At 42.3% G+C, this 27,875-nt stretch overlaps 1 protein-coding gene, 1 long non-coding RNA gene and 1 pseudogene across 2 annotated transcripts in view; 1 reads left to right on the top strand and 2 right to left on the bottom strand.

Moving 5' to 3' along the window:
- Positions 1 to 851: 851 nt before the first annotated feature.
- Positions 852 to 2,701, bottom strand: LOC119435287 (uncharacterized). Its single transcript, XR_005188806.2, has 3 exons — positions 2,598 to 2,701; positions 2,183 to 2,364; positions 852 to 969 (listed from the first exon to the last, which is right to left on the bottom strand). It is a non-coding gene; the product is annotated as an uncharacterized LOC119435287 (long non-coding RNA).
- A 5,285-nt stretch (positions 2,702 to 7,986) lies between these two features.
- On the top strand, positions 7,987 to 23,527 carry LOC119435284 (tRNA-dihydrouridine(20) synthase [NAD(P)+]-like; annotated as a pseudogene).
- Positions 23,519 to 27,875, bottom strand: part of LOC119435283 (prolow-density lipoprotein receptor-related protein 1-like) — a 46,330-nt gene continuing 41,973 nt past the window's right edge. Inside the window, 1 exon segment of the mRNA XM_049659776.1 lies at positions 23,519 to 25,923. Within this exon segment, the coding sequence (XP_049515733.1) occupies positions 25,786 to 25,923 (138 nt within the window). The 3' untranslated portion in view covers positions 23,519 to 25,785.

Consider the following 27,875-nt stretch of genomic DNA (forward strand, 5'->3'; position numbering starts at 1 on the left):
GACCTCAACGCTATAACTAACTGGTGCAGCGCATGGCAAATGATTTGAACATTAAAAAGTGTAAAGTAATGAGAATATCTCGAAAACCTTCTACTTGTAACCCTCCCCTTTATCACATTGATGGCTCTAGAGCGTACCAGAAGAGGTTACCACGTATAAGTATTTAGGTGCTCACTTAACTGCTAACCTTTTTGGTAAACCTATATTAACTATGACATTAACAATGCTAATCGCACGTTAGGTTACTTACGCCGTAACTTTTCAAGGGCACCATCCTCTCTTAAATTAACATTATATGTACAAAACACTTGTAGGGTCTAAGCTTGAATATGCATGTGCTTTGTGGGATCCCAATAAAGAATTCTTATTAACCAATTAGAATCAGTACAAAACAGTAGTGCACATTTCATTCTGTCAATTATTCCCGCTTTTCAAGTGTATCACCGATGAAACACACTTTGAAACTTCCTAACCTTTCTCTGCACAGAAAAGTGTTTCGTTTTCTTTATTTCATAACATTTTTCACAATCTACATCTGAAAAGAGCTTCTTAATGAGCCATCTTATTTGCCTTGTCGTACTAGTCACCATCATAAAGTTGAAGTCCCTTTTTGCCATACTAACTTACTTTGATTCATTTTCGCCAAAGACATCGAAGGAATGGAACCACCTGCCCACATCCGACGTCAACATTCCAAGTGCTTCTGCATTTAAATCTGCTGTCGACGATTATTATTGTATGTACTAGCCGCTAACAATCACAACAATCATGAAATTTTTTCTTTCTCTACTCCCTTCTATAACGCCTTTGGGCATTAATGGTAGTGAAATGAATAAATAAAAAATGCAGAATGAACCTATACTGCTTATGTCATTACCGAACTTTGTCCTCCGAGAAATCCACTGGGTTTACAGCTGCACAGTTGGAGAGGGAAATTTCCTCAGTAGGACATCGGTCCACCTTCATTTGCTGGAAAAAAATAAAATAGGTTTTTATGGTACTTGGTTTTATGGTACTTTATGGTAAATAGGTTTTTATGGTACTTTTATGAGCCTTCTCCGGTGTTAGTAACACCGGAGAAGGCTCATAACATCAAACAACATATCTTTAGATCACCCTGAATTACATTCCACATTTAATGTGCACACACAAAAGAACACTGCAAAGACATTACAAAAAGCAGAGGAAATTTCTTTTACTGTACTGCCAGATAAATACTTTGTATCTTGCTAACGTAAATCATTGTAGTGTACTGCAAATCGTGCTACAGTAAAATAATTCGTAGGGTGAAAGTAATTAATAGAATCAAGATAGCATATAACATATAAAAATTATATAGTAAACTTTTCTGCAGAGCATAATACTGTAGTCAAAATGGTGCCTGAGCTTCTGGATAAGTTGGCAAGAACAACATGTAAAATGAAGGAACAAGCCCTATCACACCTCTAAATAAACATTAAATTTGTGCACGCCATCACGCACTTGCAGACTTTCAGCTGCTAAATCCGCGGAGCACGAAGCAGTCAGCTGCCTTCACTTCTACTATTCTGATATTGAAAACGCGAACGAAAAGTTGTCACTAGCTAGCATCATGTCGCATTATGTGTGTGTGAAAAGAAGCAAAAAACTAAATGCATCGGAGCATGCACAACACCAAGCTTATTATTGCGTCCCACTGTTGCGAGAACGAGCTGCAGTCGACAGTATCGATCCGCCAGCTTACGTATGCCATTCGAGAACATGGTTCAAACTGAAAACAATCAACACACAAAACCGAATAAAGCAAATTCTATAGCATTCACATTCACTACTCACCCCTGCTTTAAAGAGTGAAAAAAAAAATTATTATAAACCTAAAGTGGCGTAAAACCCCTCCACGACGCTTTCCATGGGGCGCAAACAAGTAGAGCACAGAGTATACGCTATTTACGTCGACGCTGCATAAGCTCAAGATTCATAAGCTCACTTCTGCTTCAATCATGAGGTAGCAACCATTTGAGCTTCATACTACGATGTTTAGACGCTACGTGCCAAATATTCGAAGAACAGCGCACGGTCTGGCGAACACACCGCGCTAGCTCATAGTTCATAGACGCCCCGCAGACGGAAGACTTGTGAAATCTCCGCGTGCATGTACGCGCGTAGCAAAGGCTAGAGCAAGTTTAAGACACGGCAGCCTTACTTTTGTTGCCGACATCATTGGACTGAGGCCAAGTAACGATGCTGCAGCTTTCACACGATACAGTCGATGCGGGTTTCGGTCAGCGGCAGAGCGAGCCGGAACAGCCCACACGCAGCGGCTGTGGCTGAAGCAGCGCCCAGACTCTTCGGGTTTCCTTCAGGGACGCTTGCCGGAAAGGCCGTCTAAGTGCATGCAGATGTGGAGATGTGGTGATTAGCAGTCGGCAGGAGCGAAAATATCAAACATACTGCAATAACACATCTGTCGGCTGTCGCGTGATGTCTGCGACAGTTGAAGTTGCATCAAGTTTCCTCAATACTCCTTGGGCAGGTTGTGTGCTGATAATTAATCTCTAATCCGTGCATTATAACTTGAAAACAAGCTGAAAACCGCGAAGAAAGAGTGGAAGACTCACCCGTAAACCACCGCGCAACTCGTTACCACTCAAACCCTCCTCTATGCCCTCCTATCTCCCTACCCCGCACCACCGTACCCGTACCATTGATCCCAACTGCGTTGTACAAGGCCATCCACAGATGGAGCCACGCGTACATTCTAACCATGGAGGAAAAAATGTTTTTCCTTCCTCCATGATTCTAACCAACGTTTCTACCACATTAGAGTGTACTAGACAATGTATTTTTGACAACCACTCTAGTAGTGGTTTATACAAAGGTCGCTGTTCTCACAACTACATGACTACATTCCTCCATCGTGCTCGCGTCGCGACCAATGCGCGGTGCCGATTGAAGCTTTCTTGATTGATTTCGATTGAAGCCCAAGGGTTGTGTCCAATACCAGGCACTGCGCCTGACTGCGCTCCGCCCTTATGATTCGATTTAGACTATATTTTAATGCGCTAACGTTGAACATTGTGATGAAGTTGGCCTTCGCTGTCTTATCGTCAAAAGCAATACACGTTACATCGCCTACATTACCTGCTTCAGGTATTTCGCTTTGACCAGGTAATGCGAACGTTTAAAAAAAAAAAGCAGACGTAATTACAAGGGCGACACGAAACGGTACGCGGATAATTGTACCTCCTTTAAAACAACAGTTTATACATTTCACTGGCGCACACAGAAAAAAGTAGTTTCGCCCGAAAGGCGAAACGGCGATGGTAAATTAATATGACAGATACATAGTATAGTACAAGGATAGTACACAAGTAGTATATACGGATAGTATACTATACAAAAGTATATACAAGGATAGTAGTTTTATTGGCCGTATAAACTTGCAAACATTCGCTTACTAAATAAATTAACAAGCGTGGTGTTAGCGCGCACAGGCAAACATGAACACGTCACACTCGATCGATGAGCGCGGAGACTTACTGTCAAAACGCTGGCGTGAGGAAGCGCGCCGCCGCAGCGTGCGAAGCTTTGACCTTAATTCGTGCTGTCTATGAGCAAAACGAGCACAAGGTGAGAGCAGGAGCCAACGTTTCGACAAGTTGACTTGTCTTCCTCAAGGCGACATATATATGCCCTACTCGGCACGGCATATATATATATATATATATATATTATATATATATATATATATGGTGTGCCTTTGTGCTGGGCCGGCAATGCTGCGACCCGGTCGACGGAGGGCCCGTCGACGGAGTTGCCCCTTGTGCTGTCTATCGCTTCAACGCAAACTGAGCGGCGAGAACGCAGCACGCACAAAAGTATGAGCCGTCGAAGCATAGAGTAATATTTACTGTTACCTATGGTCGAATTGCCTAGACTCTGCCCTCAACGCAGATCGCTTTCAAGATTTTCAAGAGGCGGAATACAACTCATACAACGCCTTTCCCCTCCCTCCTCTCCCCGTGCAACCTAGTGCGTGACGAGAGACGGCGCGCTTCCATGCGCGCTTCCTTCCCGCTTTCCGCCCTTACGCGCGCGAGATTGAGCCGCGATCGTCGGCTCCGCTCGCACGCTTTCACTCGCACATACACGCGCGGCGATGGTGTTATAGCCCTTGGACTTTATACGGAACATCACGGCGACGCGGACGCTGACGGCAAAAATTATCGCAATAGAAAGAAAACGATGAGGCGCTCCTTGTCGTCTGCTACGGAAACCACATGGATGGATGGATGGATGAGGCTGAACCCTTTAAATCGGGCGGTGGCATACGCCACCTAGCCATGACTATTAACATAATTTCTACTTTGTGGTGGGTGAAATTTCACCCCTGCCTTGATTTTATCCACCAATCAGATAACCTCTGTTTGGTTATTTCTACCCGCTTAAAGTCTATTTTACCTTCACTGTCCCTAAACCCCAATGCTTTGAAAAAAAATGTCACAGTTTCGCCCTAAGGGCGAAGCAATGAATGCGATAGCAACACAGCAATGTCATACAGTAAGGTGAGCGGCTTTGGTAGCAACAACCAGTGCCTCCTATATGCTGCAACAACACGCAGAACTGTTGTCGACGCCATCGGCGTTTGGCCCGCGTTAGCTCAAAATGCGTGCGGCGTTGGTGACTGTTGCTGGAGCCTCTGATATATAGGCACTTGGTGCCGCAGCTAAACGTCGGCTCCCTTCCCTCCCCCTCCCCCACGGACTCTCGCGCGTCTGAAGAAGGCGCGTTTGCTCTACATATATGGTCATTGTAAAGGAGAAAAGAGACGCCTACTTCTGCAGCCCTTAAGCGAGCACGGCGCAGAACGCGCGTTTGTTCTCCGCCGTGCGTTCACTCCCCGTGAAAGCGCGCGTCCCTCGCGCCCTTTCACTCGCACATACAGCGTTCGGCGGCGCGCGGCGACGATTTCATCTCCAAATGACGTCATACGGAACCTCACGGCGACGGCGACGGCAGAAATCTGCTTTTGAGTGTCCATATAATTGCTATCGCAATAAAATCAGCCCCGTTGCCTTGCACTGTAGGGTTAAGCCCTTTACAGAAAAGTATGAGGTGTTCAGCCGTTTCCTCTTCTTCTCCACACGCACAGCACAACGTGTCTATACCTTGGTACTTGACTCGGTACATCTTAGTCCGCAATACTCCCGTCCTGGCTTCAAACAACAAAGAGCTTCCCCTAGAATTATCGTAGATATTTTCTTTGGCAATTTCTTGCTTGAAAGTTCGGTATGTTCCCAGTGCTGATTTCGTCTGCATCCCCGTTTTCCACAGACCCCTCTCTGTTTCCTTAACCTTTTTCTTAACCGCTGTTTCCTGGTTTGCACCCCTCCTGCAGTCCAAGTATTTGATTGACAGTTTTCTGGTCAGCTTCCTCCATTTTGTATCAACATTCCTCATGTACAAATAACTGAAAACTCTCCTTGCCCACCGCTTTTCTGCCATTTCTCTCAATCGCTCCTCAAATTCTATCTTGCTGCTGGCTTCCCTGCCCTCGAATGACGTCCATCCATGTCACCCTGTACCCCCTGATTTGGTGTATTTCCGTGTGCTCCCAGAGCCAGTCTACCTACCCCTCGCTGCTTAGCTTCCAACCTTGCTCGAACCTCTGACCTCTGATCTCATGCACAGGACCGCATTGCCGAAAGTCAAACTAGGGACCATCACCCCTTTCCAAATCCCTCTCACCACTTCGTACTTATTGTAATTCCACAGTGCCCTATTTTTCATCACAGCTCCATTTCTGCTACTTTTAGCCGTGACATATTTTTCATGTTCCGTTAGGTACTCAGCCCCATTGTTTATCCACACTCCAAGATATTTGTACTTATCCACCACCTCCAGCGTAACCTCCTGTATCCTATGCTCGCTGCCCTGATTATCATTAAAAGTCATGACTGCCGATTTTTCTTTACTAAACTTCAAACCTAAGCTATCTCCCTCTTTACCACAGATGTCCATTAATCTCTGCAAGTCTTCCTTGCTGTCAGCCATAAGTACAATGTCATACATCAGGCTCTCTATTCTGGACACGCATGGCGGCTGCACGGCCGCCATTATCCGTCATCTTGGCTGTCTCATTGGCTGTACAGAGGTCACGTGTTTTGAAATTTGTGCCGGGAAACGGAAGTTTTGCAAAATGCAATTTTGCGTTTTCGTCAGAATGACGAAGCGTGACGTGGAGCTGCAAATTTTATCGACTAATACTTTTGTGTGGTCCTTAGCACCTATATTGCGACTTTAGCGCTTTAAAAAAAGTGGACGGTAGCGTGCAGAAGCTCGTACAATGTATCTGCAATTTCACGAATATGTGTGGCGTTCCAAGATAGCCGGCATGTCAGCTTGTTCATTGGTGAAGGAATATCCCGTGAGGAGCGTCACAGGAAGGGCTGTTTCTTAAACGTCAATTTGACGTTGCGTGACGTTGCGCTGGGCCGCCATTGCGAGATTTTTCCGCCATAATTTGTGGTGCGACGAGCCGCGCGAATTATGGTAATGAGCGGCCATATGCAACGGCAGTGGAGAGGCATGCGTATCGCCGCATTTTCCCTGTCATTTCGGGCCATAAAAATCTTTTGTTCACAACGCGTGTTCATAGCATTTGCATCGCTTTCAGGTGGTGTTGGCATTTGTGTTTTGCACCATCATTTTTATTAAAAACACCCCTGCCGAAGCCCCTGCTGTATCTCTATAGGCCCAGATACCTTGTTTCCCATTTTATAAGCACCTTGTTACTTTTATAGATATCTTTTAAAAGATTTCTTACTCCATCTTCCACCTCTAGAGTGCCCAGTATGTCCCACAAATCCTTTGGATTACACTGTCATAGGCTCCCTTGATATCCAGAAAGGCAAGCCATAGGCGCCTGTGTTCCTTTTCTGCTATTTCAATACACTGTGTCAATGAGAACAGATTATCTTCTAACCTTCTTTGTTTTCGGAACCCATTTTGTAGTTCCCCCAGCACCTCCTCGCTCTCCACCCATGCCTGCAGTCTGTCCTTTATAATCTGCATCACCACCCTGTAACCACTGACGTCACTGTTATGGGACGGTAGTTGTTTATGTCGGCTTGTCCACAAGATAACGGGATAGCGCTGCGTGCGGCTCTATTGGGAACTAATTTGGCAGGTAGTAGCCAGGAACAACAAAATAGGTAGTAAATACGTAGGAGATTCTTTTTTAGGAAATTTAGCGATCGTAAGGTCGCAAATACGTTAAAATACACAAATCTCTCACCTGCTGGCAACAACATTTTGGTCCCGTAATAATTGACTAGCTTTAGACTTGTCTAGGCTTGGCTTCAGGCTTGTTCAAGACAAGTCACGTCGATCCTTTTGGTAGAGTGTACTAGATTGGGGGAGTGGGTCCAACGAGGGCTCTGCGCTGAGGAATATTTTATTGAAAATCCAGGTGACGCCCACCGTCGCTTTTTCCCAATGAGCGGCCTCGCTCGCCGGCCGGACGCTTGTCGCGTCGGAGACCCTGCCGCAGCTGCATGGAGCTTTGACAGGCAATACTCGGTGGCGGTAACACTGAAATTATAAATAAAATGAAAAAGAGCGGCAGAAAGAACGCAAATGACGCAACAACGACGGTGCGTCGAGCAGCTACTCAGGGCGCGAGCTCGCCACAGCCAATGAGCGCTGCCGAAACAGCCAGAGCCAACGTTTATTGGCCGGAGATTCAAAATAAGGCGACGGCTGCGCCGCACATTTTCCACGTTTTTTGCTTCACCCTCGGCGCTTGCTAAGGCGTCCGCTGGACCCACTCCCCCATTCTAGTGAACTACATTTGGTTCAGGTGGTGTGGTATGGGTGTTCTGTGGCGTGGTTGGTTGTGGCTGCGCTGTGGTTCGGTGGTGCTGTGTGAACATCGCGGATTTGTTGACGTATTACGCAGGAAACGTAAACTATTTGATTTACTGTGAACGTGGCCATTCTAATACGCAATTACTTGTGACAAAGACGCGAAACAAACATGACATCAAGCATTGATTATAGGAACAAGACTATACTTGCTCCTATGGTTAGGATAGGCACTTTGCCTATGCGCCTTCTTGCTCTTCAGTACGGAGCCGACCTTGTTTACACGGAGGTACTGTTGCTACCATGTTGCTTACGTACCCTCGCTGTCGCTTGTGTTCATTTACGATACAGACGCACACTGACGAATGATTTACTATACGTTCACGGATGCTCTGTTTTATCATTTAGGAGCTCATTGACTACCGGTTGTTAAAGTGTCAGCGCATCGAGAATAGTAAGTATACTTCAGTGCAGCTGTTACATTCAACGTTATACACAAGCAGTGTATTTAGTGCAGCCCCCTCTTTATTGTTAGTGTAGAACATAACGCCTTTTATACATGACACCTGCTTAAGCAAAATAACTCGTAAGATGGTTTAATACCGCGTTTGTAAGTCCTATGTTGTTTTCCTTTTGTAGGCTCCAGCTAGTCAATGTTGCATAATATGAGCACTTTGCCCAGAAATTCATGTTGTGATAGTCTTGATGTGGACTACAGGTGAACTTGCCTATGCTTTGGCAAGCCCAGTCGTATAGCTTTTGAGAATGCTACGTGTTGCGTGTGTACTTTCCGTTATCAAGCCAGTCGCACTAAAAACTTGCTATGCTTTCATTTTCTAGAGGTACTCGGAACCATAGATTTGTGGACGACGATCACCAAATTGTCTTAAGAAACATGTGAGAAAGAAAAAGGCCGAAACATTCTCCAAATTGGAGTACTTTGTACGTTCTTGTTATGTACACGCAGAGACAGGAAAAAGGACAGACCAGGAACTGTTGTGTATTTGCACATATTCTCCTTGTGACGTAATATGATCATGCTAGAGGTGAAGCTACTAGCATGTTCTGATGTCGATTTGTTTGCATTCTTCCAGGGAACCTGCAATCCTGAGCGTGCTGTTCAAGTGCAAAGCTTGGTAAGTATTGCATACCATCATAGCACAGAGTTAAATTTAAGAACCAAAGGAGACTATAGTTTCGATGGAAGCAGTGTTTATGCACTGAAATTTTGGTGCTGTTTCAGCAATGCAGTGCTAGAGCTTAGCTGAAAACTTCTTAACATTGCCTGGTAAAAACTCTACTGTTCTACTACAAGAAAATAAAGGAAAGATAAGTAAAATAGGCTGCACAGATGTCACAGCATGGAACTCTGGGATACAGTGCAACCATTACCAAGGCATTGATGTCAGACTACCAGTGTTTACAGAATTGACAACATGAATAGGCAGTTTGCGCAGTATGCGATTGCTGATCAAAAAGCAGATGAAAGTTGCATGAATAAGGCCAAGCACAGGATTTTACTTATTTGCAGATAGTAATGACAGACCAGTGTGAACACACAAATGTGTAGCACTTGGCTACCACTGATTTATAGAAAACGGCTAAATACTGAGTGATGTTTGTGACTGTGGTGGTCGCTTCATGAAGTCGTTTCCAACTCTTCTGTTTATGTTCAGTGTACCATGCCGCGAAGTTGATATGCACAATGTGCCACGTCAAAGCAGATTTCTTTGTAAAGTTGAAAAAACCTGTGGCTGAATTCACAAAGTTCGATGGGGGCGAAATGCGAAAACACCCGTGTATTAGATTTAGGTGCACGTAAAGAACCCCAGGTGGTCCAAATTTCCGGAGTCCCCCACTACGGCGTGCCTCATAATCAGACTGGTTTTGGGCACGTAAAACCCATAATTTAATTTTGAATTCACAAAGTTTTCATCCGTAAGAGCTGTTTGCCATTAGTTGCTCAAAGTGTTTTGGCATACAATATTCTGTGAGTACAGACCAGGATAGCTGTACGCAACGAAGGCAGCTTGCCTCTTGGAATGTCCCACCAAGATTTTTGGCCAAAAAAGCTACAAGTAGCCACAAAAAACAAGTTCTTAGGCCATGGATGCGATATAGAAGTCATTTGCATGCGACGAAGAACACTGCTGCTCCTGCAGTGGGTGCCTATTTTCACAGTGCTAAGCATTATTGTACTACACTGTGCTCCTCGTACCCATCCTCTGGTAAACTAATTGAGTGTTAAGTGATCTATGCGCAAGAAAAATGCATAAGCGGCAGATGACACCAAGGAACATTGCACCGTGCATTGCAGCTCTTGACAAGACCATGTTACCTACTGCATCCTTGATATCAGTCAGTGCCATGACAGATAAAGTTTTCTTTCTACAAAGTCTGCATCGATCCCACAGCTTCCCAAAATATGTCAGATACAGTTCTGAGGACATCTCCTTTATCATTCTATGAACATAGTACCACAAGCAAGCGTAAACAATGCGTATGATCAGTTTTACGGTTGTAAACAAGCTGCCATGGCGCAGCCACATGGCGACATGTGCTCGGCAATGGTGGACGCATGGCCAGAAGGCAGGACCTGACATGACATGCAACCTATGTATTTGGGTCTAGTACATCTGGTAAAAGGTGCATGAAAATATTTAACTAGCATTAAAAACTATGAAAAAAAGAACTATGAAAAGCGTATTATTATCATGACAGTATGCACAGAAGCTGTTATGTAGCCAACACTGTATTGCTCACTTGCACTTCAGACTAAACAGAGAGTGCTAATATGTGCATCTGGGAGGTAAGTTCTCAAGAGTGCCAAAATTGGCGTGACTTGTCTGAGTGGGATGTGGTTATGCTTATGTGAAGAGAGTGGTGGTACAAGGCAGTAATCTAGTTTATGCGTAGTGCTGTGAAGGCAGCTTCCGCTGAACGGTGCTAAAGCAATATGGGTGTTCGCATAGTGTCGTGCAAACTGCAAGGTTCATGCTGTAATGAAGTTTTTGCACACGAAGGAGGTAATGCCAGCTGAGATCCATTGGTAGTTGTGTGCAGCATATGAACCAAGGGGGGGGGGTACAGTGGAATCTCGTTGATACGATTCTGCATAATACGTTTTTCGTGATAATACATTTTTTTCTTATATACCATTTCTTTTTATTTATACGATTATGTTCGGATGATACGATTTTCAGAAGATACATTTCATTTTCCAGTTCCCGTGAAGATCGTACCAACGAGATGCCACTATATTTTGCAAGTGTGCACCTTGTGGACATGTCTATTTCATCTGCTGCTGAAGTGCTGATTGGCTGGGAGTGCCTGTCCTTCTGATGTGTACCCCAGCCCAGCCACTCAGAACTTCAGCTGCTGACGAAATGGACATGTCCACTAGGTGGATCCTTACAGAATGCCCTCTCCAGATGCCATGAGATGAGTAATGATATGGTCAAATGATGGTGCAGGGAATTCATAGAAGGCCCATGAAATTGCTGAGGTAGTAGCGCGACTATTCTGGTTAAAGTCATTGGTGGTGAGACTTGTGCGATACTGGCATACAAAAATTCATGCCATATTACAGCATATGTCTAAATAGGGTAATGCATATATGGCTATATGCCACTTTATTTGCAGTATAAACAAAATTTTCTTGTATTCTTGGCAGTTAACAATTGTTCGGAACTTACTTTCTTAATGCGCCTCGGTGGATGCTCTAATTCTACACTTGAGTATTCAAGTGTTTGAGATTCAGGCTATCACTATCACTAGTCAATTCAGAACCACAGTGTTCATTTCATTTTAAGTGACCACCATCGTACAGCCAGTGTGTCATTGATAAAGGTAACCTTACGTATCCGTTTGCTTTCAGTTCAGTGAAAAGATGCGTTTTTTTTTTTTTTTTTAAGTGTTTATGACTACAATGAATATCTAAGACGGAACATTTCTCAGAATTATCCTGCATAACATTCGGTACTCATCATTGCTTTAGGTTCACGTCCCTTTTTGCAGAAGAAATCAGTTCTTTCATTCCTTCATTCCACTGACCAGTGAAAATGGAACACGCTTCCCTCTCTATTGTTTAATTTACTGATTTATCTTTGTTTAAGCTGCAATTGAAAATTTCTTTGTAGGATTTGTGTTTCCTCTTATATTGCTTTGTGGTGCACTTGGTTTTTGCTTTTTTGTGTATGCTAAATGCTTTGACTTTATTCATTCCTCTGGTACCTGTCTGCCATATGTGTTGATGCAGTTCTATTTATAACAAGCCCACTCCCTTCTGTAATGCCATATTGGCATTGCAGGAATGTAAATACTTTTTTTTTTTTTTTTTTGTGGCCAGCAGACGGACAGCAGACAAACAATAGAGAAGGAGTGGAGGACTTCTACTTTTCTGTCATCTGTTTAGCTCGCACTACCATGATTAATGCCCAGCTAGCCATCCTGCTGAGGTAATAAACATAAGGCTAGGTAGCACAAGTTTGAAATACGTCAGCTGTCCACAGCAGCCATCGTTTGTGGCTAGATGCACGTGCATTAACAAAGTGCAAAACAAAGCTTTAGGTGCCATTTTGAACAAATTAATTTTCTCAAAAGATGCCATTTGCGACTGTCTAATTTGGTTTTCCACTAGCAAAATCATGAAACTTGCTTGAGCAAAAAGTGCATACTTGCAGACTTGAGTCTTCAATATTGTGAACACCGTTCTACATAGATGTGGAAACCTGTAGATAGAGTGATTGTGTATGTGTGTGTGTGTGTGTGTGCGCACGTGCAGTGTGCGTGCATCTTGGTTTAATGTTCAAGGCAGCATTAAGGCTATAACAGGTACTGTAGTGGGAGGCTCTAGGTTAATTTTGACCAGCTATGTGATCAAGCGTGCAACCAGAGCCCTAGTGTTCTTGCATTCCACCCCCGTTGGATTGCGGTCGCCATGGCCAAGAACCAAACCCACAGCATTGCGGTGACAGCAAATGCCACCACGATGGGTTAACTTGTCCCCTTAAGCTTTAAATTCAGGAGTAGCCACATTGGTTTGGATGGTTTGGCGCTGTTCAGTTTTTTTGATAATATATCAACTCAGCCACTTATAGCTTGTACGGCACATTTGGTCATTGAACTTATTCCATAACGTGGTGTACTTGTTGAGTTGTATTACTGATGCATAATGTATGAATATTTTTCAGTGGAGAAAGATGTGGCTGGCATAGATGTGAACATGGGCTGTCCAAAGGAATTCTCCATAAAGGTCCTGTCATTGTGAGAAGCATGACATCGATGTGGTTGGCTGTTGCACTGATGTGTTTCCTAAATTTTTTCAGGGTGGAATGGGTGCTGCTCTGCTAACACAAACTGACAAGGTGAAAGCCATCTTGACAGCCCTTGTACAAAACACTGAACTACCTGTAACATGCAAGATCAGAGTTCTTGAAAAGGTATAGTGTTGAAACATGTATTAGTTAGCTGTTGCAAGATTGCCAGGCTCTTGTGATAAAACTGAGTGCCAGAATTTTGATTGGTTGAAAAACGGCTTGTTCACCAAGATTTCATAAAAAAAAAATAATCATGGCTGCTACATCACTTACAAGTGTAGGGTTTTTGTAATGAGTATCTAGCCTTTGGGCCTTTCTCTGGTACACCTGCACAGCTTGAAGACACATTGGCTCTTGGGAAACTGATTGAATCAACGGGTGTGAAAGCAATTGGTGTCCATGGACGAACAAAAGACGAACGACCCAACACGCCAACAGGAATGCTGTTATTAAAGCTCTGGCTGAGCATGTCAACATTCCCATCATTGCAAAGTAATTTCTCCTCTCCCTTCATGCATATGTCATCAGTATAATTTCCTGTGTGATGTAATAATGCCCTCTTTAAGTAGACATCAATGCATTTTTGGTCTTTTATAAATATTTTCTTAAGGAAACAAAAGCCAAACATGCTTGTGAACATCGAGGTTGTATTGAGCTAATAATTATAGCATTTCCTTTCAAATCATGCTTAAAATATTTCCTTCCACAGCTTGAACCATTCTGAAAAAGAGGCTTCTCCATATTTGGAAGTTAGCTGTACAGTGAGAGAAAATGCTTTTGTTTTTATGTACTATGTAAATTGCATTCGTTGCAGTGGGGGATCTGGAGAAATAGCCGCTATGAAGACATTGAGCGTTTTCGGCAGGCCACTGGCGCTGCTTCTGTGATGCTGGCTCGGCAGGCAGAAAGCAACTGCTCCATATTTCGAAAGGAAGGCAAGAAACCAATAGATGATGTTATAGAAGAGTACCTTGCATATGTAAGATTGCTACTGTAGTCATTTACCATGCTGAACATGAGATGAACATATGCTCACTTCTTCATTTTGTGTTTGTTATAGGCGATAGAATATGACAACAGGGCAACAAACACAAAGTACTGTGTTCAGCAGATGCTTGGCTCACTTCAGGAAAGTGACAGAGGCAAGGCACTTTTGGCCAGTCAACAAATGGAGGAAATATGGTACTTTATGAAAGATTTTGGCATACTTAAGTTGATGCTATGCACAGCTGCAGTCTTGATGGTGATTATCTTACAGTGTGCTCTGGAACATGCAAGACAAGCATGCTTCTCGGCAGCTGAAGCTCCAGGCTAGAGCAATGGCTTTGAGGAGCTCAGTAATAACAGCTATGCTGAGCCAGTGCTGAAGAAGTGCAAAATTGGAGATGATGAAGTGTGGCAAATGGAGGCCAAGTTTGTTAGGTATGCTCTAAATGAAATGTGTTAGAATGGTTCTTTATTTTTGCTTTTTTAATGTACAACAGAAACATGTTTGAAATGGCAAACCTGCCAAAGACTGTGCTCATCAACTGGACAAGGAAAAATAATTATCCACATCCATTCTACAAAACTGTAAGTTGAAGCTATTGAAAACCAGCTGTATGCTTAGTGGTCTTTTATTTGTTTTCAGGAATCCATGGAGAAAAGTTTTCGTTCTGTTGTGCTGGTAGATCGGAAAAAGTATTCCAGCACATACCTGTGAGTAAAGTTAATTTTCCTATTTGGAGCTGTTGGACTGTACCAAACACCTGCTAGCTTTTAATTTTATATGAGGAATATGTGTGCAGTTTGTTTGCGGGACGAGACCTTATCTCATACCAGGGATGGCTTGCACGAAGCATTTTACTAAGGGTGTTTTCAAGACCGAATCGAATCAAATATTGAATACCTTTCGATAGTTCTAGAATAATGAACTGTCATCACCATTACTGCAAAACATTTATGTTCTAGTGTATTCACAGCGGTAACAAGTTGAAGTCATTACATTTAAGGTTATAAAGAGTTATAAAGCACAAATTTAGCATTATAAGCAAATAAGCGGTTTATATTCGCATACTTTGGACTCATTGTTGAGTGCAAATTATAGCAGTTTACCCAGAACAGTTTGGCTGCCTGAGTGACGCAGCCTACTTAACTACATAGGTTCTCATTTTATGTCTATATTATCCCTTTCCGTCACGAATTATGATATTCTGCAGGGAAAACTTTTAAACTTGCAGGTATTGATTTTTAGGTGCCCAGAGTGCGAAGAAAAAAAATTCACCTCTCTAAGGCAATTATTATGCAAATTTGCTCACGTCCTCAAATGGAGACATTGTGACTCAATACTAACCCCCCCCCCCCTTTTTTTTTCCCCACTCTTACGCTTTGCCAGTTTACGGAAAAGAGGGAAATTATTTATTCAAGGTTGTGCGACTGGTGCATCGACGGGTTCACAGGTTGTAATAGTGGAAGAAACAGTCCTTCTGAGCTGCGATGCAAAGGGAAACATCGCATTTCCGGCAGCGGAGCCTGGTTTCCCACACACTTCTCGTACTTGCACCGCTGTAGAAACGACCACTGGTCCTTCACATCGTACCTCACAAAAAAATGATCGCAACACGTTTGAGCACATACGGTGACTTAAATGAGCTGTTGAGGAAGGGTATTAGCAGAAACAATGCTAAATTGCAGTGCATACAAAATAAAAATCCTAAAATAAAACAACAGCCCAGGCAGGTTCTGGGTCTGCTTTGCTCAAAGGAAATTCTATTGATGTGGCATCAAATTAGGAGTTACTGATATCCAGACAACTACTCGACGACGCGACATAAATGCCACAGCGATGTCATTCGCTTGATGGTCCGGCAACAAGAGCGTCTACCATCTTCATAATCGGTGCGTACGGCATTCTTTGTTCCGCGTTTAAAATTGACGCCACTCAAAAATAATACTCAAAAACAAAAATTTCATTCTTCGACAGTAAACTAAATGGCGCAACAAATCCATAAAGGTGTCGGTAGTTTTAAATTTTTGTGCGGTGCGTGTGGGTCGCCTGCGTGGCAAATAAAGGTTGAGTAAGTCACGGTGTCTCCGTATGGAGACGCGGATCAAAAATGTGGTCAAAACTATTCAGTAACTGAACCCTGAGTATTGAGTAACTGTTCTTCATAAAACGTAGCTCTTTTTTTTACGTAAAACAGTTTTTTTTTTAACTTTCTGAATGATTGAGGCTACGGTAAAAGAAATTTGAACAGCAACTCACCAGAGCTCTCGTGAAGCGTGGAGGCGTGTATTTTAAAACATCTTTTTCTTCAGTAGTGTTTTGCCATTGCATATTAGATGGTGCTCATTATGTTATGTCTCGAATATTAGTCGCGCTAGTGTGCAGCGTGACTCCTTCGCTTTTTGATGAAAAAGCCATGATAAAAGTCGAGTCTCCATATGGAGACACCATGACTGTGATGGCATTTTTGCTCCAATTTTATGCTCGATTACCCTCAGTTGGCGATTTGAAGTATTAATTGAATAGGGGCAGTATTTGATTGCTTATTTGAAAGTTTAGAATATTCACACACCCCTACATTTTACCCGTGCATAGATTTATCAACGGTTAGAAATCTTATTGCATATGACGGTATATACCGTATCAACTAGGAAATATATATATAGGAAATATCTATCGATAAAATGTATCTTGCAAGTTGCCTCCAGTTTCACCTCAAAAGCTTTAGTGTTGTTTTGATGCAAATAAGTTATAACTATAATCATCAAGGGCCATTGACTTACTCGTCTAGAAGGGTGGTTATAACTCGGTAATAATAATCTAGGATCAAGATTTAGGTTACTGTAGAATAAAATTAAAAACAGTTTAAGTGACACTGAAAAACTAGATATTTTTCCCCCAGTGCTGGCTGTGCTACTAAGCTTTGTTTTATAATTGCTGCTGAATGCTAAGGGTGCTTGCAGATTACAATTGTAATGGCACATCCAATGAACTGCTGCAGAGAGGCACCCATGAGTGACATTCTGTGTGTATAAAATAATGCTGAAAGTCTAATTACAGGATAGAAAATGTCATTTTTTAATTTTATTTACAAATACTGCTGTCTCTATTTCGAGACATAGCAGGAGTGGGTACAAGATTTTAGTACAAACGAACAAACACTAAGATTATACAAACAGACTAACAGGCGATATGGTTAGGTAATTGCTCAATGAACTCTGCAAAAGGCAATACACGTAGCGAACCATCCAAGTTGTTCCATATTTCAATTGTGAGCGGAAAAAAAGAAAATTTAAAACAGTCCATATGTGTCCTGAAAGGAACAATGTTTAGTGCATGGCTATGATGGGTTGCGCGTGCACTAGGAGATTTAAAAGAGAAGGGAGCCTGAATGCCGGATGACGTGTGAATGATCTTGTGAAGCAAGATGATTCTTTCACGTGTGCGCCTATGTTTCAAAGTCTGCAATGATAAGATGCGAGCATGTGATGAAGGTGAAAAGTTTTGATCATAACGACCATAGATGAATCTGACTGCTTTTTTCTGAACTGAATCCAAAAGGTCAATGTCACAAGCACAGTGAGGGGACCAAACAGTTGACGCGTATTCTAGCATCGGGCGAACTAGCGATTTGTAAGTAGTTAGTTTACATTCCTTTGTTGCATTTTTTAAAAGTTCATTTGAGGTAACCGAGTTTCCGAAGTGCTTTTCCAGAGATGTGATTAATGTGAGCATGCCATTTTAAGTTATGAGACAAGTAAGTACCATTAGCATTGTAAGAGAAATGTAGAGGCTTCTTTTTGTTACCAAAGGTCATTGCGACTGTTTTAGTGAAATTAATTTTCATTTGCAAGTGTTACTCCATTTGCAGAACAATGAAAAAACATTGTTTAATTCCTGTTGATTATTAGCATGGTAACAGAGCAGTATAGGACGCAGTCATGGCATGGCAATTCAAGTTGGAACATTTTTTTAAACATTATTTTCCTGCTGAGCAGTGAAAGGTGCAGTATTCTTCACATGTGTGTTTGAATGATATGTACTGGCAATAGTCTGTTTGAGAGCGCTTTAGGTATGATTTTGACTGTATACTATTTTAAAAATATTTTTATGCATTTGACATTTTAAATGAGCGATTCAAAATGTTTTATGTAATCGGGCCGGTTCTTGTAATGCTGTGGGCTATTTGCTACAACAGGTAGCATGCTTTCATCCGAGATATAGTTGGCATCTGTGCTTGCCTTCGTGATGTCATTGGCTCGTTTAGAATCTGTTGCAGCATTTTGTCTTCCCACGCGTGCAGTCATGCATACATGGCAACGGCTTGAGAAAAGGGGGGCATTTTGAATGACCTCCCAGGAAGTGGTATATTCCGCCAATTTCTTTTGTGCTGCAAACAGGAGAAGGACCGAGCACTTTGTCTTCCTATTCTTGCACAACACTGCCATGTATCACAACTTAATCACTCTGGCCCACTGTACTACACTCAGAAAAAGACAACCCGCCGTGGTTACTCAGTGGCTATGGTGTTGGGCTGCTGAGCACGAGGTCGCGAGATCAAATCCCGGCCATGGCAGCCACATTTCGATAGGGGCGAAATGCGAAAACCCCCGTGTACTTGGATTTAAGTGCACGTTAAAGAACCCTAGGTGGTCCAAATTGCTGGAGTCCCCCACTACGGCGTGCCTCATAATCAGATCGTGGTTATGGCACGTAAAACCCCATAATTTAACTTAATTTTTTCAGGAAAGACACCACAGCATCTGCATTGTGTGCAAGTGCGAGAGTTGCACAATAGCTCAGTGGACAGTGCTTTTAATAGCAAAAACAAGTGTTCAATTCCCACTGATGGTAGTGGGAAAATTTTTACTACATAATCAAACTCTGATAAACTGAGGACCTACGAGTGAACTGTTAATTGGCTATCACCAGTGAAATTTCAACTGCCAGTTTGCTAATAATCGTAATGTGCAACTTTTCATTCCCCTTGGTATTGCAATATATTTCTCTTCCCAGGTCTGTTCCTTTACCAAATGGGTGCACTTACTGTATTTGCATGAATGTGAACATAATCTTATAATTACTGCCCTGATAAAGCAGCTCGCATTCTGTTTGAAACTATGACGACACACAGAAGCAGGCTATCGCTGCGTCACACTGCGATGCAGTCAATTGCAAAATCACAGTAGTCTTGCCGATCCTGCTAGAAGGGACTTCAGTGTAGCAACACCATCACCAGCCAATGCTAAAGCAAGTTTTTCTAGTGTACACACATAAGCGCTAGCCATGATATTTGGAACTGTGTCAAAATGACCTACCATGTGGCTCACCTACTCTCAGTGCCGCAGTTTCCTTTTTCTTTCACAATGTTTCTGATGCAGCTGCTGGCATTGATAATCACTACATTAAAGGCCAACAGCAATACAATATTGAACTGCATATAAAGAGCCTAGCAACCACCTTGCAAATTACGATTGTATGCGTCACAAAAAGCTTGCAAAAATAGACGTTTTTGGAGACAAACTGAAAAACACTGCCATCATTCCTCGTCAGAAATTACACGGAACCCAGCTTAACTACTCAGCATGACCTCCAACATCAGTTGGCACCCACGGCACACTGAAAATCTTGGAGGTGATGTGCATCTATCTCATCTGCTAACCACCAGGTGCATGTATTGTCTGCTTAAGGTTCAAAGTGAAATTGTGTTGCAGTTAGCCTTTAATGGGTTGCTTTGCTGCACACTTGCCATGTTAGAAGTGGAAGATGTTCCATATTTCCCGGAGTGCACAATATTTCAAGAGCAAAGCGCTGGTATATATAAGTGCCAGTCATGTGTACTGTGTGTCTGTTTTTTAGTGCTGCTTTCCCAAAGTTTGACTGGTATATGTCTCCTTTATAGGTTGTTTTGAGAACATCACATTTGGCAGTTGGTTGTAAGAGCACTTGGTTGCCCTACACTAAAGCATTCTTTTTTTTAACTTCAGGTGCATATTTTAGACTGTCGTTTGGGTGGCTAGTGCAGTTTTACTTCATGGTCCAGAGCTATTATTTTGTCACACACCTGGCAAGGCGATGGGCTGATACCCTCCTAGTTTCAGTGTTACTGTTGTAGATAGCAGGCGTACTTATAGTGTTCCAAAATATCCAAGACTGCGCTGCTGAGCACAAGGCCCCAGATTCAATCCCGGCTGCGGGCACCGCATTCGATAGGGGTTGGGTTCACATTAAGGAACCCCAGGTGTTAAAAATTAAAGAGTTCACTAATAAGGCATGCCTCATGATCAGACTGGTTTAGGCATGTAAAATCCCAGAATTTTAAAAATAAATATCCAGGGGTGGAACTGATACAGTGTGGCTTGGAGCACTTCTGACTTTATATTAGAGTTTATTTTGCATTAGAGGAGAATGTATCGTATCTTAAAATGTTGAACCTGATATCAGTGTTACAAAAAGAGGCTCGATCGCCTTAGACCATTTTTTTTTTTTTTTTTACATAAGGAAAACTGGTGTGCTAGGCACTAGACCAATTTTAATGAAATTTGTTGCATTTGTGAAAGAAAGTTAAATTCTAGTGACTGTTGGAAGCAGAATCTTGATTTTGAGCCAATTAGTAAGTTCGAAAAAAAAAAAAAATAGAAGCACGAAGTCTACAAATTTGAAGCTCTGCACCAAAAACATATCACAGTTCTGTAAACTGCATCCGTAACAGCATCCAAAGCGGACAAATTTTATATATCAATGTATATCTTAAGTGAACTTGTTACATTGTTTACCAGGGTTTCGTAGAAACACACTCACATACTAATGGTATATTACAGATCAGTGTATTATACATCATTTTTGTCAGCTTTAGATGTTCAATTAGATGCAATTTACAGAATTCTGTTATTTTTCATTCCCGAGTTACAAAGTTGTAAATATCAGTTTCGTTTTCTGAAAAGTTGCTATGTTTGACAATCTTTATTTAAAAAAAATCTATGCCTAAATCAAAAATGCACTTCCACCAGTCTCTAGATTTTAATTTTATCTTTTAAATGCAACAAATCTCATCAAATTTGATGCAGTGGTTGCCAAGAAAAATGATTTTTCATGTATTTAGATAGGAGTCCCGGAGCTAAAGCTTCCTCTTAAACCATAGAATGCCTTAACTTTTAGGCGCACACTCTACCAAGCACAGCCGCTACACCTGATCATCCTACTACTCGATCGCAGAGAAAAGGCCTACCGCTTGCTTGTGCGCTTTACATTTTCACGACTGCACGCTTAGTTACAGTTATACAAAATAGCAGGAGAATATTATTTACTTTTGGGCCATTTTTCAGTCCTTGAACTTCCCGACTACCAGCGCACAATGATAGTCGCCGCTAACTTCACCAATCACCGCGTGTGAAGAGAAAAAAAAAAAAAAAACCTGGCTACAGCCACATCGTAGCAAGACTAAATTGAGCTTGCCTGTAACAAACTCAAACTACGCCAAGTGCCCTTATTAACAGCGGAGCTTAACGTTAGTCGACCCTTCGCCGTCTGTGCAGTCAGTCACGTGACAGTAGAGGATGAGAGCCACGTCGGAAAGAAGGCGCGCCCCTCTACGGAGCTTTCCGGTCTGGCGGGAGTGTGCAGCCGCAGTAAAGCGTGGCCTCTCCACCTCCCTCTGGAGCGTTGTCCGCGACTGAAAGACTGCGCACTTCCTTCCCGCTCCCCGTCGTTGCATGCGCGAGCCAAGATTGCTGGCTCCCCATCGCACGCTTTCACTTGCACATACCGTATGGTGATTTTATCGCCCGTGGACTTCATACGGAACCTCGCGGCAAAAGACCAAGAAACAGTCTACCATAACGAAGACAACCACAGCTACGCTGTTTCGACAGATTTCACTTTGTGGAACTGGCTTTAATTTCTTTGAAGTAAAATTTCCTGCATGGCGCAGTGCTGCGCAGGGTTTTATTTTTGGCTCAATTGGCGGGTGATGGAGCAGGAATTCCACCCCTGATATCCATGACTAAAGTTGCTTAGCCACTCCTCTCAAACAGCACATTGATCATGGCTTCAGTTCCGTTTGAATCGCATGTCATTAAGTGAAGTCAAAGCAGTAATGAGCCCCTGCATTGAGGAATGAAGTTGATAAAATCTCCAATTTTAAAATTTTTTTTTATATGGAAAAGGTTGCAAAATTTTCTAAACTATCGGGCAGTCGAGAAAACAAATTTGAATTAGAAAAAAATTCATTTTGTTGAATTTGAAAGTCGGTGGTATGAATTGAGCAAAGCCAGCCACGCTTTTGCATCTGCATCTCCGTAACTCGAGATAATGCAACCTCCAGGGTTGCAAAATTTTCTAAACTATCGGGCAGTCGAGAAAACAAATTTGAATTAGAAAAAAATTCATTTTGTTGAATTTGAAAGTCGGTGGTATGAATTGAGCAAAGCCAGCCACGCTTTTGCATCTGCATCTCCATAACTCGAGATAATGCAACCTCCAGTACTAAACGCGTGGGAAGACAGCGCACATGCCATGCCCACACGTAGAAGATTACCTTAAAATGGCGTTCAAGCTGTGTACGTGCAGCTATGGCCACGCTTGAAAAGGAGACGCGCGAACTTGCGCGAGCTGCTCCCTCCCTTGGTCACGCGGGAAGACAGCGCCCATCAAGCCACCATCCTTCGCACCCAAAGCATACAGCGCAATGGGATCTTATCACATTTGGACTTTATACTGATCACGGTGCTCCGTTTTAATGATCACTCTTGGTTGCGCAATTTGACTTGCATTTGGCAAGCAGCCACGTTGGCAGAAGTTTCCATTTATTGTTTCTGTATTTCTTCGCAGTGGCATTCAAGTTAACGTTATATTGAGGCTCTATGGACAAGTTATAGAAAGCTTATAGTTTGCTATGTCAATATAACATGCCCAAGCCACTGGTAGCACCTATTGTGGTCACTGGCACCTCACTATCCTTATTACATCTTCAGGAGCAGAGAGTACTGACAGGCTGTATTCAACAAGTCATCTTAAGTTTGGAAATGACCACCAGGTAGCTCTAAAGAAAAAAATGCCACAGATATCACGTGCAACACTGCTGATATACCATTTGAATTGAGCTACACAGCCATATTTTGCATACAGTGCACATTTCTAAATTTTACAACCAGCTACTTGATCTTCAGAAGGTCACGTGACGTCTGACTGTGTATAGACTGATTTACATGTTACTTACAGCCTTTATGCATCTTTGCAGTGAGAAGAACAAGAAATATGCGGAACAGAGTGCTGCACTTGTGGCCTTATATGCTCTTGGACTAATTGACAGTTCCAAAATCAAGGGCAATACTGCTGGTATGCCATTTGAATAAAGAAACACACAGCAATATTTTCTGCAGAGTGTATATTTCTGTGGAAATAATTTGAAATTACAGTACAGCAGCTACAACAAAGATATCAAACTCTGCTTAGACATACCTCTGTAACATTTGGAACTGAAAAGGTAGGGTCACGGATGTGGGAATAAAACAAGGTACTAGACGAACACCATCTTGTATACAACAGATCTACAAAAATGAAAGCTCAAAAATGCAAGTTGTCAAGGCCTGACAAAAGCACAAAATCCACTATTCTTTCTTAGAATGAGTGCTCGCATTTGTCAGGGCTTGATTTGCCCAAAAATGACCAAAAATGCTGACTGGCATAAGCTGGTAAATAATAAATATCAGGTAGTAGAGAATAGAGATGCTTCATGGCAGAATTAATGCCCTCATTTCTCACACTTGTTTGAGACTCCACAATTCACTCTTCTGCAGCACTTCAAAAGCAATACTGCATCTTTTCCAGTCATGACAAATTTAACAGCAGCCTTAGCACTCATTTCTTTTTTTCACTATTAGGACATCATAAAAGGCCCATGCTGTTTCCAAAAAACAGAACACAAGTCTTCAGCTACCTCTATATGCAGCTACAGCTATGTTTTGAACCGCTAAATAAAGCACATCACATGATCAGCAATAAAATGGGTGAGGAGCCATAATTACTGCTTGCATTTCATGACTTGCCACAGACACCTCTAAAAAGCTGCGAATAAAATTTTGATCAATTTTCCTGAACGAAAGGTGTCTCAGTTCATGCACTGGAATTGCAATCGTACACAACGGTACTGAACACAACTTGTCATTTAGCACTGCTCGCCATTTCTTTATGCAAGCAATCTTGTGTGTATGCTAACACTACAATTGTACCGTTTATTTTCACATTTTAGCTTAAAGATAGTTGATACGAATAATTTTGGACAGCTTTTACAAAATGAACTGAAATAGAGTACCCAGATTAATTTCAACATGACATAGGAAGTTCAGCACGCCCAAAATTCTAAACATAGCCCTCCTGTAGCTGGCTTTTTTCATAATAGATGCAAAAATTATAGAAAATAATGGTTAAAATGTCCAATAGGTAAGTTTAAGTACTTAAATGTAAAGTGTGTTGACAGTAACTGGCTGCTCCATGTACAGCCACCCACAAGTTTTCAGAATGCAGAAGCCACCGTAAAGCTGAATATACTTGCACCCTATGCACAATCTTATGTGCAATCTTATGAGCTGAGATAGCAATTGAGTGCATCCTCTGCATTCTGAAAACCGGACAGCTGTACAAACTGAGGTGCATGCACACACATTATGGATGGGCACACATGCTCATAGGCATTTCACTTCATTCCCTCAGATGAAATAATATGCTATGTTCTAAAGATGCATCATCTAAATACAACAGGTTTGAAAACAGTATACAGACGACGAATTACCCACATAAATGACTAAATTGTGTCACTTTCAATAACTTGTGAATCATAAGTAACTTTCATTTTATATTTCATTGTTAGGCAAGTTTCTACTTCCTTCCAAAGTAGACAGCTTCCAGGAAGTATAGCAGGGCCAGACATGGCATCACCTCACAAATCTGATGTTCATATTGCATCAGCCCAACATATAATTGCTACCAGTACCTTAAGGCAAATAGAACCCTGGTATGTGCACAGTCCCTGGTTCAAATCAAATACAATATTAAGAGACTACAAAAAGTGACTAAAGAGTTCATACGTCGGCTTGCCTTACTTTACAGGTTATCCCACATGAATGTGGACATCGCCTTTCTCCTTCACCACTGGCAAGTTAGCTTTGCGCCAAAACTTTCTTGCCTGTTTTCACTCTGAAATGCTGTGCCTTGGAAAATTTATGCTTCTTGCAATTATTTTCTAGCAACAGCAGCTAACTTTAATGATGGATGTGTTAATACAGAAAAATCACGCTGCAGCCCCGGATTGGCTTGATGACTTTTCCCCCTCATCTTGCCACAGCAAGATAAAGTGGCACCATTGATAATGACAACTGCTTGTCCAATGTGAGAACTGCTCGCTCACATTAAGCTTAAAAAATAAAAACTTGACAGTGTTGTTGCTTTCATGTACCTTGTTTGTACGCGACTGTCATTGTTGTAAAAGGAACAGCAACAAATGGTGAATGAACAAAGCAACAAGACAATGATTCACCGAAATAAGCAACAGCCATTTTAGCTTGTAGAATGGCAATGGCAGTCCAAAAGCTGCAGCCCAGAAACTTTGATGCTACAACACCATGGCAATGAGGATGACGATCACATTGGGTGTAGCCATGTGCCCTTTAAAATTGTTGTCAAGGGCTTTCTGGGCAATGATTCAAGGCGAATGAGCACGCTGCCATTTCCAGGACTTGGCTCGGTGTCTTCAAAAGCCAGGTTAGTCCCCATCAACAACTGCAGGCAAACGGAAAATGAAAAAGTATTCTTCGAAAACAGTCGGGTTTATTAAACTGCTACTATGGACAGACTAGCCACACACAGGTGCCGCTGAAGCACAGACCTGGAGCATAAAAAGCAAATCACCAGCATGATTTGCAAAAGCTTTCCCAAATTAGCTGCAAAATTTATCAAAAGTTATCAAACTGACAAAGATATGTAACAAAACTGCATAACAAGAGTGCTCATTTAACAGCCATCTCAAAAACAAAAAGTTACTTCACTGTAGCTGTATTTGTGCCCCGATTAATTTTACAGTTTCTAGTTTCAACGCAATATGCAAACTAACGTAGCCACACAAATATGACTAGTGCTTGTATAACTATCAAGGTCAATTCACATGGTCGTGAAGGCAAGGCTGAAATACAGTTCCAAGCCAATGAGCAGCGACATCAATTATGGTCGTGCAATTGAAGCGCGACTTCATCTCGTGGGGCAAAACAGTCGTTGAAAATTATGCATCCAATACGTCTCCAATGGAAACATTTGAAAAAGTACAGACAATTACATTAAAGTAGGACAATGTGATGTCACAGGCTGTTTGCTTCCATCCACGAATAATTATGAATACGAAACTGTGCAGGCTTTCTGAAGTTTGCTCGTGGCAATGCATGCTGAGATACGCCGAGATTGTATTACCGTATTTAACACTGTAATGTCGTGACCACTCTCTTATGCATAGCCATAAAAAGTAACGGCTATACAGATAGTGTTAACCTTATAAGATTGGATCAGTAATTGTATTTTTGAACTGCCTTTTCACAAAATATGTTTTAGCTATGTTTTCAGTACCAGAGAAAAACTATAGGTGGCATGTGTGCTGTGTTAGTGAAGATTAAAGAGTGGTTTTTGTGAATAATTTTAATGTAATATTGATTTTATCTTAACACCGAAATAACATGTGTTTTGGTACTAACAGGGGTGGGACTGCCCAAAGTCATTTTGGAGCAAGTAAAATTTATTTTTGAAGCAGTTTGGAGCAGGCCAATCTGAATTTCGGTGGAATAAATGGAATATGGAAAATGGCAGCGCACTTCGAAAGCATGACAAAACACAGAATAAACCTACATGAGTGTGTAGTAGAAGCGCGCTTTGTAGCTATAGTGCACTTGAATAATTCAATCGTAGTGCTACTGATGTTTTTGGCGTTACAGGAAAGCATGTGTCGTGCCACCGCACATGCTTTCCTGTAACGCGAAAAACATCAGTAGCACTATGATCGAACTATATATTCCGGCGCCGACTGTCATGATGACAGCAGAAAATTTTATCAAATTATGCGGTCCAATCGACGCAGTAACATAATTTCTGGGTCGTCATGTGTCACCGCAGACCCACAGAGCCACAATCAATCCTGGGCTGGTGAAACATGAAATTATTCCAATCTCTTTTTATTGTGAGAGCAATTGGGACACTCCAGGCGCATTTCCGGCGTTGCCATCGGCGTCGGCGTAATGTTCCGTATAAAGTCCAGGGGCGATAACATCGTCAACGCACGCTGTATGCTGTTAAGTGCAAGTGAAAGCGTGCGAGGGTGAGCCGAGGATGCCAGCTCAATCGTGCACGTGCAAGGGACCGGGGGAAAAGGGGAGGAGGGTTCGACTCCGGCGGCTGCGGCGTATGCATGACGCGCCCGCGCGGGCTCTATCTTGAAAGCGATCTGCGATGGGGACAGAGTGCAAGTGTTGATAGCTTCGTGTGCGCTGTTTTCACCGCTCAATTCGCATTGAAGCGGTAGGACCTCTCAACTCTTGAGCACGAAGGTAAATTCGCTCGCTGCTGCTTGCCGCACTTCCTCACGCCAGCGTTTTGACAGCGAGTATTTGCGGTCATCGAGTGTGATCTGTTGATGGTTGCTTGTGCACGCGTGACACCATGCTTGTTAATTTAGTTAGTAAGCAGATGTTTAC

The sequence above is a fragment of the Dermacentor silvarum genome, unplaced genomic scaffold, assembly GCF_013339745.2.
Source record: "Dermacentor silvarum isolate Dsil-2018 unplaced genomic scaffold, BIME_Dsil_1.4 Seq598, whole genome shotgun sequence".
NCBI lineage: Eukaryota > Metazoa > Arthropoda > Arachnida > Ixodida > Ixodidae > Dermacentor > Dermacentor silvarum.